This window comes from Rattus norvegicus, chromosome 2 (assembly GCF_021556685.1).
Source record: "Rattus norvegicus strain SHRSP/BbbUtx chromosome 2, alternate assembly SHRSP_T2T, whole genome shotgun sequence".
Lineage (NCBI taxonomy): Eukaryota > Metazoa > Chordata > Mammalia > Rodentia > Muridae > Rattus > Rattus norvegicus.
In genome coordinates, this window is record NC_141535.1 from 223,659,977 (window position 1) to 223,682,628 (window position 22,652).

General features: G+C 42.1%; 1 protein-coding gene and 1 long non-coding RNA gene across 13 annotated transcripts in view; one reads left to right on the forward strand and one right to left on the reverse strand.

The window, feature by feature from the left end:
• Window positions 1-22,652, forward strand: part of LOC102548236 (uncharacterized) — a 76,236-nt gene that overhangs the window by 27,041 nt on the left and 26,543 nt on the right. Inside the window, exons 3-4 of one of the 3 annotated variants that reach the window (XR_015676951.1) lie at window positions 10,547-10,645; window positions 12,044-12,179. The exons of 1 other annotated variant lie outside the window; for it this stretch is intronic. This is a non-coding gene — a long non-coding RNA (uncharacterized LOC102548236). Of the gene's footprint in view, window positions 1-10,546; window positions 10,646-12,043; window positions 12,180-15,859; window positions 16,780-22,652 lie in introns of those variants that run through there. One more of the 3 variants, XR_015676953.1, reaches the window with a different exon arrangement.
• The window catches only part of Gstcd (glutathione S-transferase, C-terminal domain containing), a 92,120-nt gene continuing 82,239 nt past the window's right edge, over window positions 12,772-22,652 (reverse strand). For 4 of the 10 annotated variants that reach the window (NM_001395013.1, NM_001395012.1, NM_001395011.1 and 1 more), the window contains exons 9-12: window positions 22,294-22,427; window positions 20,400-20,430; window positions 16,569-16,638; window positions 12,772-13,593 (exon numbers count right to left, since the gene is read on the reverse strand). In NM_001395013.1, coding sequence (NP_001381942.1) covers window positions 13,457-13,593; window positions 16,569-16,638; window positions 20,400-20,430; window positions 22,294-22,427 — 372 coding nt within the window. In that variant the 3' untranslated portion in view covers window positions 12,772-13,456. Of the gene's footprint in view, window positions 13,594-16,568; window positions 16,683-20,399; window positions 20,431-22,293; window positions 22,428-22,652 lie in introns of all 10 variants that reach the window. The other 6 variants (XR_015664937.1, XR_015664936.1, XR_015664938.1 and 3 more) reach the window with 2 other exon arrangements.

The following is a 22,652-nucleotide window of genomic DNA, read 5'->3' on the forward strand; positions in this document are numbered from 1 at the left end:
TAAGAGAAGTCATGAACCAAATGGCCTTAACAGATAATTTTAGAACATTCTATCCTAAAACAAAAGGATATACATTTTTCTCAGCTCCTCATGGTACTTTCTCCAAAATTGACCATATAATTGGTCAAAAAATGGGCCTCAACAGGTACAGAAAGATAGAAATAATCCCATGCATGCTATCAGACCACCACGGCCTAAAGCTGGTTTTCAATAACAATAAGGGAAGAACGCCCACATATACGTGGAAATTGAACAATGCTCTACTCAATGGTAACCTGGTCAAGAAAGAAATTAAAGACTTCTTAGAATTTAATGAAAATGAAGGTACAACATACCCAAACTTATGGGACACAATGAAAGCTGTGCTAAGAGGAAAACTCATAGCGCTGAGTGCCTGCAGAAAGAAACAGAAGAGAGCATATGTCACCAGCTTGACAGCACACCTAAAAGCTCTAGAACAAAAAGAAGCAAATACACCCAGGAGGAGTAGAAGACAGGAAATAATCAAACTCAGAGCTGAAATCAGCCAAGTAGAAACAAAAAGGACCATAGAAAGAATCAACAGAACCAAAAGTTGGTTTTTGAGAAAATCAACAAGATAGATAAACCCTTAGCCAGGCTAAGGAGAGGACTCAGAGAGCGTGTCCAAATTAACAAAATCAGAAATGAAAAGGGAGACATAACTACAGATTCAGAGGAAATTCAAAAAATCATCAGATCTTACTATAAAACCCTATATTCAACAAAACTTGAAAATCTGCAGGAAATGGACAATTTCCTAGACAGATACCAGGTACCGAAGTTAAATCAGGAACAGATAAACCAGTTAAACAACCCCATAACCCCTAAGGAAATAGAAGCAGTCATTAAAGGTCTCCCAACCAAAAAGAGCCCAGGTCCAGACGGGTTTAGTGCAGAATTCTATCAGACCTTCATAGAAGACCTCATACCAATACTATCCAAACTATTCCACAAAATTGAAACAGATGGAGCACTACCGAATTCCTTCTATGAAGCCACAATTACTCTTATACCTAAACCACACAAAGACCCAACTAAGAAAGAGAACTTCAGACCAATTTCCCTTATGAATATCGACGCAAAAATACTCAATAAAATTCTGGCAAACGGAATCCAAGAGCACTTCAAAACAATCATCCACCATGATCAAGTAGGCTTCATCCCAGGCATACAGGGATGGTTTAATATACGGAAAACCATCAACGTGATCCATTATATAAACAAACTGAAAGAACAAAACCACATGATCATTTCATTAGACGCTGAGAAAGCATTTGACAAAAATCAACACCCCTTCATGATAAAAGTTCTGGAAAGAATAGGAATTCAACGCCCATACCTAAACATAGTAAAAGCCATATACAGCAAACCAGTAGCTAACATCAAACTAAATGGAGAGAAACTTGAAGCAATCCCACTAAAATCAGGGACTAAACAAGGCTGCCCACTCTCTCCCTACTTATTCAATATAGTTCTTGAAGTTCTAGCCAGAGCAATCAGACAACAGAAGGAAATCAAGGGGATTCAGATTGGTAAAGAAGAAGTCAAAATATCACTATTTGCAGATGATATGATAGTATATTTAAGTGATCCCAAAAGTTCCACCAGAGAACTACTAAAGCTGATAAACAACTTCAGCAAAGTGGCTGGGTATAAAATTAACTCAAATAAATCAGTAGCCTTCCTCTACACAAAAGAGAAACAAGCAGACAAAGAAATTAGGGAAACGACACCCTTCATAATAGACCCAAACAATATAAAGTACCTCGGTGTGACTTTAACCAAGCAAGTAAAAGATCTGTACAATAAGAACTTCAAGACTCTGAAGAAAGAAATTGAAGAAGACCTCAGAAGATGGAAAGATCTCCCATGCTCATGGATTGGCAGGATTAATATAGTAAAAATGGCCATTTTACCAAAAGCGATCTACAGATTCAATGCAATCCCCATCAAAATACCTATCAATTCTTCAAAGAGTTAGACAGAACAATTTGCAAATTCATCTGGAATAACAAAACACCCAGGATAGTTAAACTATTCTCAACAATAAAAGGACTTCAGGGGATATCACTATCCCTGAACTCAAGCAATATTACAGAGCAATAGTGATAAAAACTGCATGGTATTGGTACCGAGACAGACAGATAGACCAATGGAACAGAATTGAAGACCCAGAAATGAACCCACACACCTATGGTCACTTGATTTTTGACAAAGGAGCCAAAACCATCCAATGGAAAAAAGATAGCATTTTCAGCAAATGGTGCTCGTTCAACTGGAAGTCAATATGTAGAAAAATGCAGATCGATCCATGCTTATCACCCTGTACAAAGCTTAAGTCCAAGTGGATCAAGGACCTCCACATCAAACCAGACACACTCAAACTAATAGAAGAAAAACTAGGGAAGCATCTGGAACACATGGGCACTGGAAAAAAATTTCCTAAACAAAACACCAATGGCTTACGCTCTAAGATCAAGAATCGACAAATGGGATCTCATAAAACTGCAAAGCTTTTGTAAGGCAAAGGACACTGTGGTTAGGACAAAACGGCAACCAACAGATTGGGAAAAGATCTTTACCAATCCTACAACAGAGGCCTTATATCCAAAATATACAAAGAACTCAAGAAGTTAGACCGCAGGGAAACAAATAACCCTATTAAAAAATGGGGTTCAGAGCTAAACAAAGAATTCACAGCTGAGGAATGCCGAATGGCTGAGAAACACCTAAAGAAATGTTCAACATCTTTAGTCATAAGGGAAATGCAAATCAAAACAACCCTGAGATTTCACCTCACACCAGTGAGAATGGCTAAGATCAGAAACTCAGGTGACAACAGATGCTGGCGAGGATGCGGAGAAAGAGGAACACTCCTCCATTGTTGGTGGGATTGCAGACTGGTACAACCATTCTGGAAATCAGTCTGGAGGTTCCTCAGAAAATTGGACATTGAACTGCCTGAGGATCCAGCTATACCTCTCTTGGACATATATCCAAAAGATGCCCTAACATATAAAAAAGACACATGCTCCACTATGTTCATTGCAGCCTTATTTATAATAGCCAGAAGCTGGAAAGAACCCAGATGCCCTTCAACAGAGGAATGGATACAGAAAATGTGGTACATCTACACAATGGAATATTACTTAGCTATCAAAAACAACGACTTTATGAAATTCGTAGGCAAATGGTTGGAACTGGAAAATATCATCCTGAGTGAGCTAACCCAATCACAGAAAGACATACATGGTATGCACTCATTGATAAGTGGCTATTAGCCCAAAATGCTTGAATTACCCTAGATGCCTAGAACACATGAAACTCAAGACGGATGATCAAAATGTGAATGGTTCACTCCTTCTTTAAAAGGGGAACAAGAATACCCTTGGCAGGGAAGAGAGAGGCAAAGATTAAAACAGAGACTGAAGTAACACCCATTCAGAGCCTGCCCCACATGTGGCCCATACATATACAGCCACCCAATTAGACAAGATGGATGAAGCAAAGAAGTGCAGGGCGACAGGAGCCGGGTGTAGATCTCTCCTGAGAGACACAGCCAGAATACAGCAAATAAAGAGGCGAATGCCAGCAGCAAACCACTGAACTGAGAATAGGTTCCCTGTTGAAGGAATCAGAGAAAGAACTGGAAGAGCTTGAAGGGGCTCGAGACCCCATATGTACAACAATGCCAAGCAACCAGAGCTTCCAGGGACTAAGCCACCACCTAAAGACTATACATGGAGTGACTCTGGACTCTGACCTCATAGGTAGCAATGAATATCCTAGTAAGAGCACCAGTGGAAGGGGAAGCCCTGGGTCTTGCTAAGACTGAACCCCCAGTGAACTAGACTGGTGGGGGGAGGGCGGCAATGGGGGAAGGGTTGGGAGGGGAACACCCATAAGGAAGGGGAGGGGAGAGGGGGATGTTTGCCCGGATACCGGGAAAGGGAATAACACTCGAAATGTATATAAGAAATACTCAAGTTAATAAAAAAAAAGAAATGTATATAAGAAATACTCAAGTTAATAAAAAAAATAAAATGTAAAAAAAATAAAAATAAAATAAAATAAAAAAAATAAAAAAAAAACTCAGGGGACAGCAAATGCTAGCGAGGATGCGGAGAAAGAGGAACACTCCTCCATTGTTGGTGGGATTGCATACTGGTACAACCATTCTGGAAATCAGTCTGGAGGTTCCTCAGAAAATTGGACATTGAACTACCTGAGGATCCAGCTATACCTCTCTTGGGCATATACCCACAAGATTCCCCAACATATATAAAAGACATGTGCTCCACTATGTTCATTGCAGCCTTATTTATAATAGCCAGAAGCTGGAATGAACCCAGATGCCCTTCAACAGAGGAATGGATACAGAAAATGTGGTACATCTACACAATGGAATATTACTCAGCTATCAAAAACAATGCCTTTATGAAATTCATAGGCAAATGGTTGGAACTGGAAAATACCATCCTGAGTGAGGTAACCCAATCACAGAAAAACACACATGGTATGCACTCATTGATAAGTGGCTATTAGCCCAAATGCTTGAATTACCCTAGATGCCTAGAACACATGAAACTCAAGACGGATGATCAAAATGTGAATGCTTCACTCCTTCTTTAAAAGGGGGAACAAGAATACCCTTGGCAGGGAAGAGAGAGGCAAAGATTAAAACAGACACAGAAGGAACATCCATTCAGAGCCTGCCTCACATGTGGCCCATACATATACAGCCACCCAATTAGACAGGATGGATGAAGCAAAGAAGTGGAGACCGACAGGAGCCGGATGTAGATCGCTCCTGAGAGACACAGCCAGAATACAGCAAATATAGAGGCGAATGCCAGCAGCAAACCACTGAACTGAGAATAGGTCCCCTATTGAAGGAATCAGAGAAAGAACTGGAAGAGCTTGAAGGGGCTCGAGACCCCAAAAGTACAACAATGCCAAGCAACCAGAGCTTCCAGGGCCTAAGCCACTACCTAAAGACTATACATGGACTGACCCTGGACTCTGACCCCATAGGTAGCAATGAATATCCTAGTAAGAGCACCAGTGGAAGGGGAAGCCCTGGGTCCTGCTAAGACTGAACCCCCAGTGAACGTGATTGTTGGGGGTAGGGTGGGGAGGGGAACACCCATAAAGAAAGGGAGGGGGAGGGATTAGGGGGATGTTTGCCGGGAAACCGGGAAAGGGAATAATATTCAAAATGTAAATAAGAAATACTCAAGTTAATAAAAATAAAATAAAATAAAATAAAGTTCCAATGGGTGTAACTGAGCATGGCAACACATATTATTATCTGGGGGACAACATGAAGAGTTCAAGGCTTCTGATCCTTGTCTATTGATACTGGGTCTCAATCTCTTTTAAGGCGATACAGTAATGTGGATCAGTGGTAGAGTGCTTGCCTAGCATATGCAAAGTCCTGGGATCAATACTCAGCACTAAAACAGACAGAAGGGAACAAATCCAAGTGCAGACAGCTGAGGGGTTATTTTTTAACCAACTCTTGTTAGTGAGGAAGTAGCACAGTGTTTGCCTGTGGCGTTGTGGCTGAAATGTGGGCACCTACTATTTCATTCTGTTCAGACTGGTTACAAGTGGAAGGTGCTTCCCCCCTGGCCCACAGGGCTCTTGTGGAACAAGAGGGCAGAGAGGAGAAAGCCTCATCTTTAGCATCTAAAAGGGATGTGCCCTACAGTGTTGCTTTACTGACCGTAGTAGGGAGTCCGGTCTGCAGTTCTGCCTGTCTCTCCATTACACGGAGCATAAATGAAAATCAGAAGCAACCCTGAAGGTCAGGTAGGGGATGTGGTTTTGGTTCAGCTGGAACTCTGCTGTCCTCTTTTCTCAGGAACCACAAAGATCTTTTTAAAATTTCCTCCTCCTGCCTCCCAAAGCTACATTCTACAGACTTTCAACACCAGGGCCCTGCATGGTGTGGAGGAGGGGGAGCACTGTGCCTTTGCAAAGACTTTGTTGTGTGCACATCTCTGCATTCCTTGGGGTGCGGTGGGGTCTGTCCATCTTAGTGTCTGGTTTGATAGAGTGTGATTTAGCCTTTGATTATTAAGTACTTCTAGTTTCTTGGGACTCCCAAAGAAACCTGTACCACGCAAAACAGGGAACCAAGGAGTTGACATTGCTTGATGTCTTTGCAGGTCACTGATGTATCTATCTTCCTACAAAATATAACAGGCAATAACTTGTCAATAAAGCATTCCTTTGGAGGAGAACCCACTTCCATTTTTTGGTGTGTCTTTAGGATAATGAAAAAAGAGTGGGGAGCAAATGCACCATTCCTTACTCCCATAAACCATGGCTTTGGGATGGGGAGCTGGTAGGGGACAATAACATACAAGTCCCAAGTTTTTGGTGTGCATATAAAGGGAGAGAACTGTGTACAAGCTGCATCTCTGTGTGAGACCAGAGGTGCGAGCCAGGCGTTCAGTTAAGGAGCTTGCCGTACATTGTCAAGACTGATTCCGAGGAAGGGGTTTGTCCCAGTGACCATCTGGTTTTGCTGAGAGGTTGGGTCTGAAATGTGGCGAACTGAAAATCTTTGAGAGTACTGTGGACTCCAGCAAGTGGAGTAAGTAGAACCAGGGAACACTTCAAGGGCTCATACTGGGGAAAAGCAACCATATCCAGGAACTCACCTGGTGGAAATGGGCACTGGAGAGAGCAGCATCTTGAGTCCCACCTAGAGAAGATAGTTACTCTAGTGTGCAATAACCCTTCCAAGGAATCTGTAGAAGGCACGATCTGTAGATCAGGAGTCATGTGCAATGGTGAGCAACTGAAGACTCTTAAGTGCTTAGTCAACAGGCCAGGTTGGAGTTGTTGGCAAGAACAGAAGGGCTGAGAGAGTCAGAGGGAGATCAAAGACTTGGTCTGTTGCATGCACACCTCTGCTCACCTTTGGGGTGAGATGATGACTGTCCATCTCAGTGTCTGGTTTGATAGAGTGTGATGTATCCTTTGATTATCAAGCATTCCTGGTTTCTTTGGAAACTTTCAATACTGCACTTCATACTGGATGAGTCCAGATGGCAGGGCAGCAAGTGGATCTGTGCTAGGAAGTCTGAATTTACCCTAGGCTACGTTGGAAGGCAGTCTCATGCACTGGAACCATTAAGCAGATACTTTAAATAATCCGTGGGTAAGAGACTGCCTGTCAGGCTTTGTGGGTTCATGGTTGTGTTATGGACCCAGTCCTCAGACCTTTGTAGTTGTACCTTAAGGAAGATGTGTTCCTCTAAGCAACCTTGGTTGTAATAAAATGAGGTTTGCTGAAAATCTTTGAGAGTACTGTGGACTGCGGCTAACGGAGTGAGTAGAGCCAGGGCACATTTCGAGGACTCGTACTGGGAAGGAGCAACCATATCTGAAATAGGAATGGGTGGTGGAACCTCTTAATCAGATAAAGGGGTAAGATAAAGTACTTACCATTAAAGGCAAATACGAGAACCCCCTCAAATTCTTAACCACTGCCAGCATTTACCAGAAATCTTCCTGTCATACACACTCTTAAAGATTGGTTCTTTAGCCACGTGTGGTGGTACATACCTTCAATCCCAGCATTTAGGAGGCAGAGGCAGGTGGATTTCTTTTGAGTTTGAGACTACCCTGGTCTACAAAGAGAGTTCCAAGATAGCCTGGGCTACACAGAGAAAACTCATATCAAAATAAATGAATTATTAAAGTAAAAAAAGTGGAGAACTCATAAACACACACACACACACACACACACACACACACACACACACACACACACACTAAACCATTGTAAAAGGGCAGCAGTTACGAGATCTCCTGAGTGCCTATGGGCAAGGCATACCCTAAGATGCTCCTTTCTGTCAGGTTTGGCCACAGACTCTCAGTAAACATTTACTAACCATCAATAGGCCTTCCTTCCGGCTCATCCTGAGAGAGATTCATGGTTGTTTCTCACCAGTAATACAAATTTACAGCACGCGTAGGAAAACACAGAGAATTGAGTATAATTTTCTGTGCACCCAAATTCTCCAAAGTTTTAGTTCATGGCTCATTTCTGAGAGAAGGTCTCACGATGTAGCTCTGGCTTAGAATTCATGACATAGAAGAGGCTTGCCCCGAACTCACAGAATTCCATTGAACTCTTCATCCCAAGTGCTGCGAATAAGGGTATGTGTCACCAACGCCTGATGGACTAGTGACTTTTCTATTGCTAAGATAAACCATCACAAAAGAAAGGATTTAGTCTAGTTTATGATTTCAGATGGATAGAATCCATGATAGCTAAATGAAAGAATAGCTGAGAGCTCACATCTTGAGACAGCCATGGTGCAGAAAGAGAGCACTAGAAATCTTTTGAAACCTCAAAGCCTGCCCCCAGTGACGCATCTTCTCTTGAGGGCCACACCTCCTAATTCTTCTAAAACAGTTCCAGCAAGCAAGTATTCAAATATATGAGCCTATGGGAGCCACTGTCATTCAAACAGCTGACATGTACTGCATATTCTATATTTCTAAAATTTGTTGTTGAAAAATGCTTTTTGATATGTACAGCAAAAGCCTCCAAGAACTACAATAATGTGTCAAAAATCTATATAGTGAATATCTATACATTTGAGATGTCGAAAGATAAAAGCTTGTAAGTACCTTGCTGATGGCTGCCAGCAAAGTCTTCATAGAGAAGAAATATTGTCAGTTTAACCTTATCTATTAGGATAGCAGTCCCAGGAAAACCAAAAGGAGATCTCATTTATCTTGGCTCTAGGACGTTTAGGTGATTCAGTGTATTAGGTAATAAATTTAGAAAATATGATTCAGACAGTGTAACTATTGGATACGAGCACAATTACCTAGAGGGTAAAATAAAAAAAAAAGATGTTTTCAAAGTCAGCTAGCTGCCTAGCTTTAAAATTTATGACTAGTCTAAGTCAAGAAATGAAGAATCAACCCAGAAAATCTCTAAGAAAATGCAACTTTAAACAGAAATGGAACTTTAAAAAGAAGTGGAAAACCCCAATATACCAACAATTATCAAGGAAAAATACAGCTTACCTCTAATTCCTATCCTTCTAACCTAAACATATTAAAGAAAGACAGTTCCAGGCTCCAGGGATGATTCAGAGGTTAAGAGCACAGACTGCTCTTCCACAAACCATTTCAATTCCCAGTACCCACACAGCAGTTCACAACTGTCTGTAACTGTAGTTCCGAGGGATCTGATGGAGAAAATGTATCCTATGACAGTATTGTGAAATAAAAGTAATAATATATTAGATTTTTATTTAAAGCCACCCACTGTAAGAAAATCAGGCTGGTTTAGAGATAGAAATGTAAAGACCAATACCATTAAACAATTAGAAGTGTGTGTGTGTGTGTGTGTGTGTGTGTGTGTGTGTGTGTGTGTGTACAAGAGGGTCAGGTTCCATCTTGAGCTGGCAGAACTGAGCACTGCTGTCCATGCGGTACTGACTTTACAGGCACGGGAATGAGGGAATTGTGAAAACATGCGCTAAGGTTCACCAGGCTGCTGAGCCCAGGCACGGTTGTGGCAGCGGCAAATTCTCTACAAGGCCTGGAGGAGCCACTGCATAGGTGAAACCTAAATTGCAGTAAACCCAGGACATGGGCAATGATAATCTATGATGTAGAATTATGAGCTGAAATAAAGTATTTCTTCCCCGTTGGTGTGTGTGATATTTTCTATTGTGAGTTTGTGGTGTCTGGTCAGCTGCAGCACTGACTGTGACTAATGAGACCAGAATAAATGGAACAAAACTTTTGCTCTCCTGGGACAATGAATGTTACTTAGCTGGGGCTGAGAGAGGAGTGGTGATTAAGAAGAGACCAGCATCACTGAGACGAAATCTTCCGGGAAGGGTTTTCTCGGGGTCAACACACAGAAGCTGCGCTCCAGAGGGGACTAAGGCTGTGCCTGCTGTGGCAGCTGAGTTGTTAATCTGTAAGTTTCACAGGTCACAGTAATATCGGCGAAAGTCCAGCCTTCGCAGTAAAAGCCCTAGAATTAGAGGTCGTGTTCAGAAGCTGAGACTTGGCACCATGTGGCAGGGTCGGAATCTCCAGAGTCAGCCCAGGGGAGGCAAGTGAGGAGAGCCGGCCCAGTTGCGGTGGCGATCCCAGCATTTTGGGAATGACCGTACTGCGGGGTCGCCAGCAAGGACAACGGCATGCAGAGTGGAGCTGTGAGCTGTGGGTGGCAGACTCGGAAAGGAAATAGCTGCCCAGCCATTAGGAGCCCAGAGGGTCGAGAGTGGGTTCCGGGCACCAAGTCCTTAAGTCTTCACACCGCTGAACTTTGCCTTGGTTCCTCCCTCTTGGAGTTAGGAAGTACTTCACTTATTTTGACTTTGCAGGAGCCCACAGTTGATGGCTGAACTTTTGAAGAGACTCTGGAGTTTTAGGATGACTGGGCATTTTTAGAGAGACTGGATATTTTAGAGAGGCCTGAGCATTGAAAGTGGTTGAATTTTTAAATAATGCGGGGCTTTTATCTTCACAGATTTCATATTACAGAGAAACCCTGAAAACGTGAAGAATGTAGCAAAGCTTCTTCGACCCTCATTGGACTCGTTTTTAACTATATTTCTGCGTGCGTCTGGTACGTGTACGCAAATGCAGGTGGTCTCGGAGGGCAGAAGAGGGTACTCTACTCCCGAGGGCTGGAGTTACTGGTGTTACTGAGCTGTATTTTGATCACAATGTCGAACTCAGTTCCTCGGCAAGAACAGCATATGCTTTTAACCACCGAGCCATTTCTCCAGTCCTTTATCACTAGTTAGCATAACTACTTTTATTGGGAAGTTCTGATCGTTGCAACTTTCTTGACCCATGAGACTAAATATTTAGTTATTAGCTCATTATTTTGTGTATGAGTCTTAAGAATACTTTATTTTCTTGAATGATGGGAATTCGCCTGCCCAGGTAAGATGAAGTAGCCCAGCTTTACTAAACCCTTTTCCTCGTCAGCCTGAGAAGTTAATGAAAGATGAGTTCTGGTGGAAGACACAGATAGAGGGGAGCCACGTTGGGGTGAGACCAGATTACCTCCTGAGATTACTGTCATTGAAACACTCTTCCCCTTGCTTCCTGTCCTTTTATGTGCGAGTGTCTTGGCCATGTTGTTTTAAAAGAGCAACTGCGGGCACCTGCATCTATTACCAACCACACCACCATGCCTTGCTGAGAACATCTGTGGGAGCTCATTGGACCCCCTCCCTGGCTGTCTCCCTGCCCCATAACTATTACACAAGCTTTCTGTCTGGAAGAGAGGGCTGCTTAGAGTCATCTGAGGACTGAAGAGAACTCTACAGAGGGTTTCTCAGTCATCATCCAAGAAGCCTCCTAGTGCAGGAGATGGGAACTAAGACAGAGACCCATAACTGGACACCGACAGATTTTGGAACACTCAGTCCTTAATGGGAAGTCACCTCAGACTCCTTGTCTCTGGACTCAGGAAGTCAGGAGAAGAGGAGGTGGGAAGACTAAGAAGCAGAGGGGATGGGTAACTGCAACAGAACAATGTCTTCACGACCACAGACTCCCATCCCTAATCATAAGTTGTCTACAATTGACACTCATTTTCAAAGGAAAAATTTGTTTTCTCCAGTAGAGTTTCACCGGGTATATTAACCACACTTAACCTACACCCAGTCATAGATAGCCAACACAACACAAACTCAATGGTATTTCTGTAGACATTTTGCCTTGTGTTGCTTTGTTTGGACAGTCTCTCTCTCTCTCTCTCTCTCTCTCTCTCTCTCTCTCTCTCTCTCTCTCTTTTGAAATTGTAAGTTGATTACAATCCTTCCTTTTCCTCCCTCCAAATCTTCGCACACCCCTCTCTGTTCTCCTTCATGTTTTTTTCAGTCTTACTAGTCTTTTGATTGTTTATTATAGTTTCTGATATTTTTGTGTTTTTACATTTTTCTGTGTTTCTTTTTTTCCCCTCTGTGTGTTTCTTTTTTAAAGACTCTAATATTTTGTTTCCTTTCTACAGAGAGAGAGAAATAAAGGGTGTGGAGTTGACTGGCTGAGGTGGGAAGGATCCGAGATGAGTCAAGGGAGGAGAGCCATGTCCACAATATATTGTATGAAAAGTTTCTTCAATTAAATAAAACGGGAATACAAATCTATGTATTATATTGTATTAAAATCAAATCTCAATTTAAAAAGAAGTGGAGCAGGATGTAGTTAACAGTACCAATGGATGAAATACTTATGTCTGAGGACCGTTTCTCATCTTGAATCACCTCATGAAAGGACGAAGCTCCCTCCCCATCCATGCTGCCTGTTAAGTCATCTGTGTATTTAAAATAAAGCATAGTGGCAGCTTGATAAAATCCTTAGTTTTTCTTAAGAAATGAAAACATCAAGATAGAATAAATAATCTTAACGCTAATACGGCAGGACTTATAGTTAGCAGCACACAGGAGATAGATGTCTGCATCCGTAATTGAAAAAGCTGGCTGCTGGAAAGAAAACGTGGGCAGGGAGTGCCGACCAAATAAGCTTGAGCGTCTCCACACCTCACACCCAAACACAAGGCTATCCATGATGGCATGGTATATAGGATGGAACTGGCTGTTTTTTTTTTTTTTTTTTTTTTTTTTCTGGGTTTTTCTTTCTAGATCTATGAGATCTCCTTTGGTAGGCAATGCAATGTACCTTAATGTAATTCATTCTTGTATTTTCAGTGAAAACAAGGCCAGGGTTCTGAGAACAGTAGACTGCTAGCATTTGTTATTTACTTGTTGTAACTAAACAGAGCATAAATTTACTGTTCAGTTAAAATTTATATCTAAATTCCACTTTTAGAATGTATAATTTAGTGCAATTGACTTATAAATTTTCATGCGAAGTCTTCAACCAGCAATAAACTTATTTGTTAATTTATGGGACATATATTTAAAGGAGGATAGTACATGATATGCAAATTCAACCAATCTCAGATTTAAAAAAAGGAAAAATCACATCGAATTTACCATCCTAGATTTAAAAAATCTATACAAAAGATACATTGTTAAAACTATAAAAAACCACAACCACCTCGAGTTTAGTTTTGATCACCAAGTATGAATATCAAAAGGTTATAAAATGAAGGCTGTGAGCGCATGGCTTGAGTATCCCACTGACACGATCAGGAAAAGGTCTGAGGAAATGGTTCTGCTGACGGAATCTTGGCCACTGAGAATGATTCTTTTGGCAGCTAAGGCTTCAGGGGATTCCCTCGAGCAAGGCAGTCATCCTTCTGCACACAGAGCCAGAGCATCCCTCTTCCAAGATCTTCCTGTAGCTTTTTCAACAGGCTCAAGACACTCAGCGCTGCTTCCACTAACACACCAACTTCCTGAATGCCCCTGGGCGCTCCTCATGAAGCCCATGGCAAAGCATCAAGTGTGTGTGCCCCATTCTACACGGGGACGCCCACGATCATGTTATTTTTGGGAGAGCAGCTCTCTGGCTCCATAGAAATCACTTGGACAGAGTAGCCCTGTTCTTCTGCTGCTGTTGCACGGTCCAGATCCACCAGGCACATACACTGCTTCCCTAAAACAAGGAAACACAGCTTGAGACACTTACACGCAATGTGACTTTCATGCATACACAGGAATCTGCAGTGACAGTACCCGTCGGTGCTGTGGCAAAGGCCATGTTCCCGGCAGTACTGTATCCTTAAGCTTAGATTTGATCAGTGTGAAGACACGCTTCCCAGACTTATCTTGGCCAACTTTTTAAAATGTACTCATAAGTGTATTTCAAATTGCAACTAAACATTCTACTTTATACTTTGGTCAAAAACCCATTTTAAGACCAATGCTCTCCATTCCTATAAAGTGACATTATTAGTAATATTCTTTAAAAAATCTGTCTCTGAGGAAATCTAAAGTAATACGCTGACGAATAGCCATCTAAAAGACATTTCACATTTCTACCTGTAGTTTTATAATATAATAAAGAAATGCAAAGTATCTGAGGAGACTCGTGACCATGTGCTCGTTACTGCAGGCAGATATGTGATGCTGAGTGTAGCGATTCTTTTCAGCGCTTACCTCATCATGCTGCTGGCTTCCTATTTCCTTTGCAATGTTCAAGAAACAAAAGAGGAAAAATTCCCAAAGTAGATGAGGAAAAACTGAGTTGAGGCTTCCTATACTGAAGCATTACCTGCTTTTATAATCTGAACTGTTGTCCATTTAATATCTATGTTTTTCATTTTCTTGAGAGAGGTGGCTGAGTGCAGTGTCTCATTCCTTCCACTCTTCTTTGATAATTACAACAGTGCTTAAACATCACTTTCCCATGCAGTAGCTTACGGGAGCCTGCTGAAGTGACGTCAGCAGTCAGGGTATATCACTAAGACAGAAAACCTCTTGTGTGAAATGTGGGACACTTAGAGACAAAACAAAAGCAGGAACAGCTCAAATCAGGGAGCAAGAATAAGTCAGAGACTCAGATTCACAAGGTTGGTGTTATATGCTTCCTTAAAAGGACTTGCAGCATGACGATCAAACTGTGTTAGAAACTGATACGAAAAGAGGTATTTAGAATGCCATTTAGAAAGGAAAACAAAGCCATCTCCTCACCAACAGCTAGGCAGTTGGTTTCTCTCTGCCCAGAACACTTCCCTGGAGAGTGTGTGCTTCCCATCTGTGTCTCAGTTCAAATGAAACACTCGGTTAGAACGGTTAGAACGCATGCTCCGCATTCCTTCAGGACCCACCCTGGGTTTACGAGGCAGCTCACTGACTCTTGGCTTGGGTCCCAGTGCAGTTAGTTTTTCCTTTTTATTCTGTAGAAGAACCTCGTAGTTTCCCATGCTAAGTGTTAATACAACTGAAATCCAGTTGTTGGCAACCTACCTTTTGGGTAAATTTTCTAAAAATGTTTATCAAGCATGGAAGTGGCAAGAACTATGACAAACTCTGGCTTTGTTTGCACCCTTACCCTCCCCACTTCCCTTTAGCCATCTTGCCAGATGGGCTTCTGCTCCAACCCTGACAATATCCCTTCAGTCACTGCTCCCACTTGACACTGAAAACTGACATTGATTCAGGACAGCAACCGCGACTCTATTGATCTCTATGGTTTGAATGCCACAGTTAGGCATTAGCATGAGGTAGAGGTAGGCTGGTACTGTGGGAGTGGGTTCATCATTGGGAGTGTGGGCTTCTTACAAAGGGACAAGCTTGGTCACACCTCAGGAAAGCATTCCCTTGCTTGACTGTGCTTGCTCACCCACTCTAGGTCTGCCTTTCTCTTTTGGCATTTGACACCTTCTACAATGGTGTGAGTCACCAAGAAGACTCCCGTCAGATTTAACCCTTTGACCTCTAGAACAGTGGGCCGGATCAATGTCTGTTGAGTATAAAGACGGAGCCCTACAGACTAAGATAGGCATCTAGTGGAATTATAATAAGCGTGCATCACGCCGACTTAAAGAAATCAGAAATGGAAAGTCAGAAGGAGGAATAGGAAAAGAAACCAAAATGAGACGCTTCAGGCAAGAGATGGCCGTTGTGGGCAGGGTGGGGGGGCAGGAAAGGAAGACCCTTAGCTGTAGGTCTCTGCCTTTCCTAGTGTGAGCACCTCACTATGCCGACTTTAGAACTTAAAGGTAATTATTTATCATATAACATCTTCTCGAGTACAAACTACTTCAGTAGGGCTCAAAAAAATGTCAATCCCCTCAAGTACAGATAGCAAAAAGGAGGCCATGTTGGAATTCTAGAGAGTAGGACAATGCCCACTGTGGAGTTTCTGAGAAAAAAATTGAGATTCGATCTAATCCTTACCTGCTTATACTCTGTTTTAGACCCCAAATATCTAGTGATGTGAAGGAGCTGAGAGTCGGTACTGCAGAAGAGGACAAGAACTCTGTGTCTGGACCCAGATAACCTGCAGGCACAGCGTGGCTGTGGCACCTGCTGATGAGACTCAGCCCTGTCACTGTGAAATATAAACAACTGTGTCCACCTAACTCATTTCCAGTGTTAGGTGCATGACAACAGTCGCCATTATTCTTCTAAACAAAAGTTTACTTTTCTAAAGTCAAGTCTTTGATGGATCTATTCTTTGAAACAGTCTGGGTAATATACAGTACTACAAATGATGAATGTATGGGGCTATGATCAATAATGTGTACGTATACTTTTATTTAAGAAAGACACACTATCAATCTTTATACATTCCTAGTTAATCAGCTTTGGCATATGGAGTTGACATTTACATTTTTGTTATTTTCTTTGTGACTCTGGATAGATCCTGAAGTTCATAACAGTAGGAAAGATTTAATGTGAAATCTATTCATTAGTATGACACTGAAATGGATTTAAAGACACAGATGCTAACCAAGATGTGACAAGTTGTCATAGTTATAAAACTGTCAATGTGCATTACAGTTCCTGGGAAGAAGTTGTCTTGACGATAACTGGGCCAGGGTCTTCCCCAAACAGCCCCTAAGCATTCCCTGGCAGGCACCCTGGGCAGATCCTCGTCAGCAGCTGCTTGGTGACAACACATACCTATGAGTCTCCGCTGGGGTGGCAGCTGCATAGCTGTCTGATCTGCAAATCTGCAGAGGAGCATGTGTTCCTAAAAGGAGCATCAACAGCATGTGGGTTTATTCTGATTTAGTGCTTCAGAGTTAGAAAACAGAGAAAGCAAAAACAAAATGAATACACAACTTCAATTATTCTGGAATTCATTCAATAAAAAATGCTGTACAAATCCAACAGCTGAACAGAGCAGTCCTAAGACTATTTACTCAGTGACTTCTTCCCTTCAAGCTGACTGTGTTTCAGATCTATTTAAGAACAGATACAGAGAGAGACCTCAAGCCATATTACCTAGCTGTTCTTATCCTGTAAACAGGACCAGGTAGTTACATTGTGAAATTATAACGTGTTAAGCGAAAAAAAATCAATTTTCTTAAATTTTCCTTTCTAAAGGTCCTCTGGATCTCTTGCATGGGTCTTTAAGAAGAAGCATGATGTGGCTTCTTATGTCACCCAAAGACAAAGAAGCCAGTTGCAGCAGTTTGGATGGAATTAGACCCCATAGACACTATTAGGAAGTGTGGCTTCATTGGAGGAAGTGTGTCACTGTGGAGGTGGGCTAGGAGGTCTTAAATGTGCTCACGCCAAACCTAGTGAGACAGTCTCCTGCCTACAGACCAAAACGTAGAACTCTTAGCAATTCCTCCAACACCATGTCTGTCACATCTGCTGCCATGCTTCCCAGCGTGATGATAATGGACTTAATCTCCGAAACTGTAAGCCCTAATTAAATGTCTGCCTTCATAAGAGTTACCTTGGTCATGGTATCTCTTCACAGAAATAACACCCTGACCATGACACAGTTATTCTCCAGGACTCCAGCACAGCTCTGGCTATCCTCAAGGATATTCCTTTTTATTTAGGACCTGAGGGGATGGGAGGGAGATTGATTCTGCTGTATAACAACTTTAGGAAAGGGGACATCAATGAAGAAAAAGAAGCTGTAAAAGGACAGAGGCAGGGTTTGTGCCGTACAGGCAGTATTGTACAACTGTGCATCCACAGGCAGCTAAAGCTAGTCATAAGCAACAGTACAGGCCCTGCTCCTTTGACACCTAGAGCAGCTGTAGAGCCAAAGTGAAGCAGGGTGAACGCAGATCGATCATCTGTATTCTTAGTACTCAGGACTTAAAATTCAAGGTCCCTCCTCCCCAAGACAGAGTCTCCCTAGTAGGCTGGCCTAAAACTTGTAATCCTCCTGCCTCAGCCTCTAAGTATGAAGTCTCTATTTTTCAATCAGGTAAATTAAATGATTTTTTAAAAAATAATAAGGGTGCCTTTGTTCTGACTTTTATGTATTAAAACAATTTAAGAATTACTATAAAATTTAATGGTAATGCCCCAGAAATTAATGAAGTAGTTTGAATAAGTAAATTTTATAAAGCCCCTGAAACTGGCTAGCATCTAAATGGAACAAAAGATTTGAGAATTCTACAATCTGAAAAAGCAAGAAAAAGTATTTCCTTTGTCCACATGGGTTTCTAAACAGAATGTCAGTATAGGTCATGCTGATGTAATCAGATCTTTAGGTGGGGTCCACTGCACTGTGCTAATCGAGCTCGATCTCTCTCTCTCTCTCTCTCTCTCTCTCTCTCTCTCTCTCTCTCTCTCTCTCTCATTTTCTTTACTTACATTTCAAATGTTATCTCCTTTCCTGATTTCCCCCTGGAATCCCCTTATCCCTTCCCCCCTCCCCCTGCCTCTATGAGTGCTCCCCCACCCACCTGCCCGCTCCCTCCTACCTCCCCACCCTGGCATTGAGCCTTCACAGGGCCAAAGGCCTCTTTTCTCATTGATGCCCAACAAGGCCATTCTCTGCTACATATGTGGCTGGAGCCATGGGTCCCTCCATGTGTACTCTTTGGTTGGTGGTTTAGTTTCTGGGAGCTCTGGGGGGTCTGATTGATTGATATTGATATTTTTGTTCTTCCTATGGGGTCGAAAACCTCTTCATTTCTGTTCTCTTTAATACAAGGTTCTGAAAGTGCAAGGCACATGTACGTGTTCTTAGTACCTGCTGGCTAACTTCACATGGAGAATAAAACCACCTAATTAGTTCTCAAAATCTCTAAGCAGTAAGTAATGAAGCTCTAGGAAGTAAGTGGATACCACTTGTCATGGTGTCCAAGAAGGAAAGACACCTCTAAGACATTACACCTGACCTTTTGAGGGCTGGCTATGCTACTCGAGCAGCTCCTGAGAGTGCTGGAGTGATAGCCAATACATCCTGTTCACTAGAGTAGGGGAGTGGGGGGCCTCTATCCTCTGGGCCAGGGTACCCCACGTCTCTTTACAGTTGTGTAAATTATTTCCCAGCCCAAGACCAAGGTAGCCTTTTTCACCTCCTGTCCACACTCCCCGAACTCCCAGCATTTTTATAACTAGAACCTTGTGAGTGAAAGAAGGGGAGTCCTAATGTTTGCCCTCTAGACCTAGTAGTTCCCTAGGATATGAACACTGTAACCTGGCCAGCAAAGGCTGGCCATGTTCTGGTTCTAGATGAAGGCATGAGAAGAGAACCCCCTCCCCCCTCTGTGGGTCTCTATGACTGCTCATATGAGGCAGTGAGGAAGGGAAGTGCTGTAGGAGGTGGAAGATAGGGCAGGAAGTGGGCATTTAGGAAGCACAAAGACATGCTTAAAAAGAAAATGCTGTCAGGGTGGTAGAAGTGAGTGTTCAATGAGACTGCATTTCATGGTTAGAGGAAATAAAAGTACTACACTGTCAGCCTGGCCCATAAAGTGAAACAACGTTCCACAGTGTTTATGTAAAAAGTGGGATTAATTAAATTAAAATTCAAACGGATTATGGAGCTTTAACAGATCTTTATATTTAGCTCAGACACTGCTTCTTATATTATGCTTGTCATGCTCTTTGGCAGTTGTTATGGGTGATGTTCAGGAGGGTGGAAACTGCTCTGCTCAAGTTAGAGCCTCAAAGCTATCTCACTACTTCTGAGAGAAAGATTTCCAGGATTTCTTGAGTTTCTGTAAGCAAGAACCGACCGCTTTTGTTCCAGGTCAGGGCCTGACAAACTTTGGTGCCATCAGACTGGGAACTACCTTTGGGCAGCTCGTACCTGAGAACATGAGAACAACACAAAGGACAAGGACACTGGAGAATGCGTAGGGACAGAGGCAGGCGCAGACAAACACATGACTTTTTATAGAAAGCCTCCCTCTATTCCAGATTATCTTTCAAAGCATGTCAGTCGAGTGAATGGCCTTTCCCTGTGAAGTGAGGGATGGCCCAGGCTGGCCCACTTCCTGAGAGGCAGGCCTCAGGGCATCAGCATGAAGACAGCAGGACTCTGGCTCCTGCTCCTCTATAAGCAACAGCTGGCTCTCATCCCTGTCAGGAACCTTAATTCTGTCAGATTTACATGCCAGCTAACTTGTAAACTTGTATGTAAGCAGGGGAGAAAAAAATATGACTCTCAGACCCTTTCCAAATCTCACTCACTCTTCAAAGATTTAATCTGAATTTAAAATAATTTAAAGCCATATTAGATATTTTTGAGTCATCCAATATATCTATAGATTTAGAAGACAAAATTTGGGATGGAAAATATGAAAGATCAAAAGTTGTATAGGAAGGAGTCACAGTGGTTCATGTCTGTAATCCAGCATTCAAGAGGCTGAGGCAAGAGTGCTGCTGCCATGAGCTGGAAGCCAGCTTGGTTTTGCAAATAATGAGTTCCAGAATACAGGGTAAAAGCCTGTCTCAAACAAAATAACAGAACCCTGACTGCACAAACAAGTATAATCACAGGACACCTAGATCTGTTAAAAAGCTTACCTTGTATGATAAAGTGTTCTTGAATTTTTCACTAGAATGGGAAACAAAAAAAGAATTAGTTATCATTTTAATGTAAAGAATGTCAAATAACCTGAACTATAAATAAAAATATGTATTGTATCTGAAGAATATAAAAGGCTATCCCAAATGCAGAACTACTTCAACCTGAGATGTGTTCATGGAAAGATAAGATCAGGGTACCAGAATCTATGAATTCAAGAATTCATGCCACAGGTTGTTAATTCTGCAGAGAACACAACCACTTTTGACTTTTCCCACACACACAGGCTGTGCTGCTGTGCGGTGTGGTTCTAGTGATTCACGTGATGCGAGGCCAATGGATCAGGAGGCAGCGCCATTGAGAGATACTCTGTTCCTCCTAGCTCCCCAGGAAGGGGTAGCATGCCAGGCAGTGCGCTGTGGGAAGAGCCCTGCCATGAGGCTGAGGGAGGGCAGTGACAGAGGCAAGAGCCTTTCGTGCTGCTTGTGTGGGAAGGGGTGGGCAGAGTTGTGAAACAGACAAAGGTGAGTTTAATGGGCTCTGGAATGCAGAGCTGACCCTAACTGCTTGGCCCTGAGCAGGGGATGCTCCATGACTGTATAAAGCTTGACAAAGAATGTGGTCAAGATAGGGCTCTCTCTCTACTGGTTGGTTTGTATAGGTAAGTTGTAGACAGACTGTTTATTTAAATGTCAAACATCAGAAAAAAATTAACCAGAAATCAAAGCTTTTATAACTGATAAAGGTAACATGCGTTTCACATGGTCTATTATAGTGTTCTAGTCCCACTCCATTAACTCAACAAAAATAGGCTTGTTTATGATATGAACTTCACTAGTATCAATTAGTCATTTGTGATTTTACATATTTTAGAAACAAACATCTATAATTCATCCTCTACCTTTGGAGAATCGGCTAGTTTTTATGCATAAAGAAATAAATGTCCTGAATTTATTCCGAGTTCTAAGGACACGGAGCAAAATGACAGTAAATCTACAAGGCTATAAAAAAGGTGACATGAAATTGAGATTTTTAAATCAGTAAAACAGGGATATAAATCTGAGTAGGTCACGTTAATATTCTTATGCTGCTGTTAGATTTACATATTTCATAATGCACTAAAAAGCCACACATTTTATCAGATTACATATATAAATATATTATATATACAAATATTATCTATCAATGATTTCTTTAATTTTTTTCCCTCAGCTTGTGAACTAAGAACAAAATAATAGAATAGGAAAATATCTGTTTCATACTGTTACTTATACTAGACATCTTAATTCTAATAAAAATTTCTATGGTTCCTAAAGATAATTATGTGATTGATTTTGTGTCCTACAGAGCTGCTCTGATACAGGGCAGAAGTTCCAAAACTAATGTTTTTAGCTTCTGATTCTCAATTACTATGAACCACGAGACTGAAATGTCACACATACGTTAACTCCACTGTCTCTTATGAAGTGTGGTTCTAGTTTCATTAGAACACAGGGAGGTGAGGAAGCCAACAGACTTCTATTGGTCTGGCTCCTAGACAGACTTGTTTCTAACAGTATCTAAAAGAAAAGGCAGTGACAAGACAGGAGAGCTATTCTTTTTAATCCTGTTCATGAATTCAAATCTCACTGCAACCTTATTTTTTTTATGTTTTGTCTTTTTTTTTTTTTTTTTTTTTTGAGACAGGGTTTCTCTGTGTAGCCTTGGTTGTCCTGGAACTGGATTTGTAGCCCAAGCTGACCTCAGACTCACAGAGTCTGCCTCTGCCTTCTGAGTGTTAGGATTAAGGGCGTGTGTTGTCATCACCTGGCTTTCACCGCAACATTATTTAAACAAGTCTTGTGTACCAACTCACACCCATATTGGTGTCTTGTGTAAAACACTAAACTTTACCTTTTTGGGAAATTAAACTTTGATGTGTTCTGAATGAACCCGTAACAGCAGGGGCACGTGATGAAGGAAGCTCGTGTTTGGATGCAGCGCTGGATCACCATGTCTGTTGCCACTCCACAAGCGTGCAAAGCCACCTGGAGAACAGAAGCAGACCTTAGCACACAGCTTCCTCTCAGTACTTAGACGGAACCTGAGCTCAGCTCACAAGACCTTCAGTGAGGCGAGACGTGAGTAGGAGGAGGCGAACATCTCACAGCAGAAGGGGGCGTGCACTTGACCACTGCCCAGTGTTTGCCAGAGGAGTTCAGAGCAACCTAGAGAGGGCGTCACTGAGCAAAAGTGGGCATATTTGAGCATTC